The sequence below is a fragment of the Thalia democratica genome, unplaced genomic scaffold (genome assembly GCF_965202585.1).
Source record: "Thalia democratica unplaced genomic scaffold, ktThaDemo2.hap1.1 HAP1_SCAFFOLD_183, whole genome shotgun sequence".
Taxonomy (NCBI): domain Eukaryota; kingdom Metazoa; phylum Chordata; class Thaliacea; order Salpida; family Salpidae; genus Thalia; species Thalia democratica.
Genome location: NW_028139314.1, coordinates 1 through 5,228, shown reverse-complemented (window position 1 = coordinate 5,228; position 5,228 = coordinate 1). Strand labels below are relative to the sequence as shown.

The window sequence follows — 5,228 nt, the reverse complement described above, 5'->3', positions numbered from 1 at the left end:
AATCAATTGCAACTTTTAATTTAAGCTGTAAAATACAATAACTTAATATTATCTATTACCTCTGAACACCACCTTTCTACAAAAATTCAAATATAAAACATGCTAACATTCAATCAACAGACTAGTGAAACGTATAAATTTTATAAATAAATAAAAAACTTGCCTATGAAGAAACCAACTGCACAAATTAGAAACCACAAGTATAAGCTTTCTTTAAAATCATGTTTAAAATATTATCCTCATTAAATTTTTTGGTATTGTTCTTTAAGTAATGTAACTCTTAGATCAGGGCTTCCCAGAGAATTTAGGGGACTATAAGCTCAAAAGTGGCAATATTTTGAAACTTACACTAGTTATTCTGAGTTTAGTGGTAAAAAGCAAAAGTAGGTCTTGGCGTGTTTAAGAGTAGTTTTGTAACTTATACTAGATATTTTGGTAAAACTTCAGAAAGTTAGAGGTTCGTGAGATGTAAAAGGGGAGCCATAAGCCATAATTTGAAGCTTACTTTATATATTCTAGAGTTGATGATGAACATCCGACAAAGATGTTAGGTTTATTTAACATAAGTATTTTGAAATAATATGTTGAATGGCGCCATTGCTTTTTGGTTTCTTTAAAGAGCCTTCACAAAAAAAACCTGTAATTGATCAAAGAATCAATAGTCTTAAAAGTTGTTAGGTATTTAATTTGACATCAGAGCGTATTTTGAAAAACAACTTTTACGACTCCTGAAAATGTAGATTGTTTACTAAAAACGTTTATAAAGCAGAAACTTAATTTTAGATTTTGTTTTACATTTTAATAAATTTTTAAATAACAGACTTATAAGAAACCAAAAAAGGCTAAAATTTTGTAACTTGCAGTTGTTACACTTGCTAAAAGCGGAAACTGAGTTAAAAATAGAATTTATCTGTGATGTCATAATGAATTTATAACTTGTGGGAGCTTTTTGTACTAATACTATTAACAAAGTTACATAAAGTTAACAAATCTATTATACTTGTACAAATAATCATTATTCACTTTTATCAATTTAAATAGTAAAATTTTACTTCAAAAGTTTCAATGCCATTTACTAAAGTTTTGCTAAAACTCGGTTATTGTAAAAAATACATTTGAGTTAAGCAAACTTTTGCTAATTTTAGTAAAACAGCAATTGAAAATAGAGTTGTAATTGAACAGATTCCCAAACGTCTTTTACATTTATGTTTATATAATGTTATTTGATATTGTTCTATAATTTATCAAAAACTAGTAATATCTTAATAAATGAAGATATAAATTTTTAGTTAGTTTATTAAGGCTATAGGGTTTCCAACATTGTTTTTTAAAATAACGTTATCCTTTGTTTAAAAGCTATGACTATATTTTGTAATAGTATTTTTACATAGTAAAAAAAGTAATTAACTTTTGATATGTAGTCAATTGTAGAAAAAGTTTCCACACTTAGTTGAAGTTTGAAAAGCTGTATGGTGCTATTCGAGATGTTTATTGAACGAAAAAAAAAAAGCGCTCAAACACTTGGTCCAAGGATCTGGTGTACGAAAAAACCTTTCGGTTATTAAGTCATACACCAGGATAAAGTTTAAAGTCATGTCCAGGACATGTCAAACTTCAAAAAAAATGTAACTTTAGTGATTTAAATAACGTAAGAAACATTAAGGGCAACAATGTTAGACCTTTGCGAATTTCAGTAGTAAGTTTATTTAACATGGTAAAAAAACGAAGGACAAATATATTTTGGATATTTTACGAAGTGGTAACTACCACAAAGTCCAACTTGCCTGAAACATAGTCTTACTTTCTTCTCCCATTCTGATTTCTCCGGATCAAAAACAACACATTCATATTCATAGCTGCCAGCAAACGCTATTATCTTGCTACCAATTACTACGTAGTGACAGCTAAAAACATTCTCCTTAAGTGGAGGAGCTTGAAGAAGAGAAAACTTCCCGCTGAAGAGATCAAAAATCTCGCAACATTCTACTTTGCTGATCACGTACATTTTGTTTCCGATGCTCACCGAAGCGTGACTTCTTTTTCCCACCAGCATGTCGGGCATGTCACGTGACCATTCATCTGCGCAGTGATCGTACGCTTCAACGGATGTCGGATGATCGAATCCTCCTGACGTCACTATTCTCCCGTTGAATACGGATGATGCGGCTTCCTTCCTGGAACGTTCGGTATGTTTCAGCTTCTTGAAACTTTCAGTGCTGGGATCAAAAACGAAAAAGTTGGTTCCTGATACGTTACGTAGCGCGTTTCCCGCCAAAATGTATATTTTACCCGCCAAGCTGCAGGTTGAAAAATCGCCGCAGTTTAACGAACAATCGGGAAACTTCAATTCCTCCCAGGATCCAGTCAAAACTGAGTAAGACAGCACCGATACATTGTTAAGAAAATATTCGTAACCCAAGAAGTATATGATCCCGTTCACGAACTCAACTGAGGACACGTCGATATTTTCATCAAAACGTGCGATCTCAGTGACGAAGGAGCAGTTCTCATTTTCTAACTTGAACACGTGATAGTTACGGTTCTTAGTGCCGCAAATTGCTACCTCAAAACTATCCTGAGCACAATGTCTCACTCGACAGTCCACAAAGCTCGGGTCAAGGTTCTGAATAGTTTTATCGGTGATAGCTTTGAATATAACCCGCTTACTCTCAGCACATTTTGAAAATGTTTCAGCATCTAACAATGTGTTTAAAGCAGCAGTTGATAGCAGAGGTAGACGAATTGTTTTCACCAAACCTAATGTAAGCTTGCTTCTTGATTTTGGATCGTGTTTTATCCAATTGTTCACAGCTTTTGCTACCTCAAGCTCCGAGGTGATATTCAAGTCTGAACTAGACAAGATCCTCACAAAGAGATCAAAACTCAAACTATCCAACATTTTGTTCTCGGAAAAATAGCAGAACCACCTTGTTATGAAGTCGAAAGTGCACTTTTGAATTTGTTTGTTTTGAGTTTCGTTGGAAAACTGATGGCAGAAACAAACGTTGTCAATATTCAGGTCAATCTTGAACGAGTCGAGCAAATGTTGCTTGGCAATGTCGAAATTGAGTAGTTTTGCCATTTTGTAAAGTTTAAAGAAATTTTCGTTTGATAACTTCATATTACCTACAAAAGTTTATTTAATTCTAATTTTATTAGTTTAATAAAAAAAAAACAGAAGTTAATGAAACTAGATAGAGATGCTAATTATTAAAAGTATATTCTTTATTTTTAAGAAAAAACCATCACATAATTAAAAGAGAACAGAAAAAACTTTTTACCTATACGAAAAAAATCAGAGAAACTTTTCAATGCGTTTTCATCAAAACCCAAAACTGCATTTCTTTTGAAACTTTTCATAACTTCGTCTTCGGAATTTTTGTTTTCATCGAAGTTCCTGAGAAACTCTTCACAAATTTCACGCTTCTCAGAGTTCGTGGTTTTTGTTTTTTCAACACCAGGTGCGCTAGAGACTTCAATGTTGCCAGTTGTGTTTTTAAAAATTGACATTTTATATATTTATTTTAGTTCACTGTTGATAATAAGTTAGTTTCAATATCATTTGTAAAACTGTATATATGATGTTTTATAAAAAATACAAGTAAAAATTACATTGATTAGCTTAACGACCTGTGATCTAAAAATCAAAATTAATTTATTTTATTTTACTCTTAGCCTAAACCATCAAGCTAATAGAAACCTGTGCACACTGAATTGCAAATAAAAATTATGCGCACCAAAAAATCTAATTTAAGAGAGCCTCTAGTGGCAGGAATACGAAAACACTTTTAATTGATTTTAAAATACGTTCTTACGCTTAGAAACAATTAACTAAACTTTAATCATGTAATCAAACTACATCAACTGAAAGCTGACAGCCATATGAACTATATCAAACTAATATTATTTGAAAGCCTTATATCAACTGAAGCTGAAATTTATAATAATTTTATCATGCAGAGTCCTCTTTATTAATGCACTTCTATTTCTACAGTATTAATATGGATTTCCTTTTACAAATTTAAATAAACACATTTCTACTCACCCTAATTAACACCTAGTACTCTCAAATGTTTTATGAAGAACTAAACCCATACATTAAATTTTCAATTAACTTTATCATTATTTTATAATTATTTTCTGTATTTAACATAGATGTTGAACAAAAAAGAAAGAACAAACAAAGTTCAGTTAATTTTCAAGTATGTATATTGTTGCTCTATATAAAATATTACTTGAAGCTGTTATTGTTCATTTCATGTACTAAATTTTTTACTTCATTAAGTTCAAGGTTGTTAAAGATTATCACTTCTTTATTTTAAACAATTTTGTTAATTAAGTTATTTCAGACATAAAAATAAAAAAAAAAATGATTTTTATAAGTTTGTTTTAAATGACTTAGTTTTATGTTTATAACTGAAAGTACACTGTTGACACTTCTTTGGGTTAAAAATAAACTCTTTCGAGTGACTACAACTGCCCTGAGTCCCTTCAAACCTAAACAAAAAATAAAAATTAATAAAAATCTAGCTTTTTAACAAAGCTATTTATATATAAACGAAAATTTAAACTTAATCAACCTTATAACATTTAAATATTTGAAAAAAGTACTGAGATTTTCAGAAATTATTAAACTATCCTTAGCTCTTTATGAATAAACAAAAATATTTCTAATATGCCTGAAAATATTATTATTAAGGCTCAAAAGGTTTTAAATTTAAAAAAACTAGCATAAAAATTTAGAAAAAAAAAATTAAACTTAAGCTTATTACTAAAAAATCCTTAAAAGTCTAAGGTTTGATTTGAATCTCGAAATATCTCAACTAACTTACATTATTCAAACTACAGAATAAAAATTCACTTAAATACTTAAAATGAATAAAAGCTATAAGTCTTTCCTTCAAGTGTTTAGGTTATTAAAAAATTTAAAGAACTATCAAATTTTTGAAACACTTGAAACAAAAAATAACTTTGTTTATTTTAAAACAAACATTAACTAAAACTCTAAAATATAATTTCATATTTCACAGGATATAGAAATTTTATTTGTTATTTTTTAAATTATTTATCATTATAATACAAAACAGAAAACTATTCTTAAGTCAATTTCAAGAACTTATGCAAAATATAAATAGTTAACAATTATTATTTTGAGTTCTTATATTATAAAGTTATTAATATAAAAATTTTAAATATTATAGTAATAAAGAATAATTCTTAGTTTTTAG

At 29.1% G+C, this 5,228-nt stretch overlaps 1 protein-coding gene across 1 annotated transcript; it reads right to left on the bottom strand.

Moving 5' to 3' along the window:
* Positions 1–719: 719 nt before the first annotated feature.
* On the bottom strand, positions 720–3,510 carry LOC145845877 (ectoderm-neural cortex protein 1-like). The gene is made up of 3 exons (XM_082952891.1): positions 3,306–3,510; positions 1,802–3,126; positions 720–728 (listed from the first exon to the last, which is right to left on the bottom strand). The coding sequence occupies exons 1-3, from the start codon at positions 3,508–3,510 to the stop codon at positions 720–722; spliced, it is 1,539 nt and encodes a 512-aa protein (XP_082809017.1).
* Positions 3,511–5,228: the final 1,718 nt, after the last annotated feature.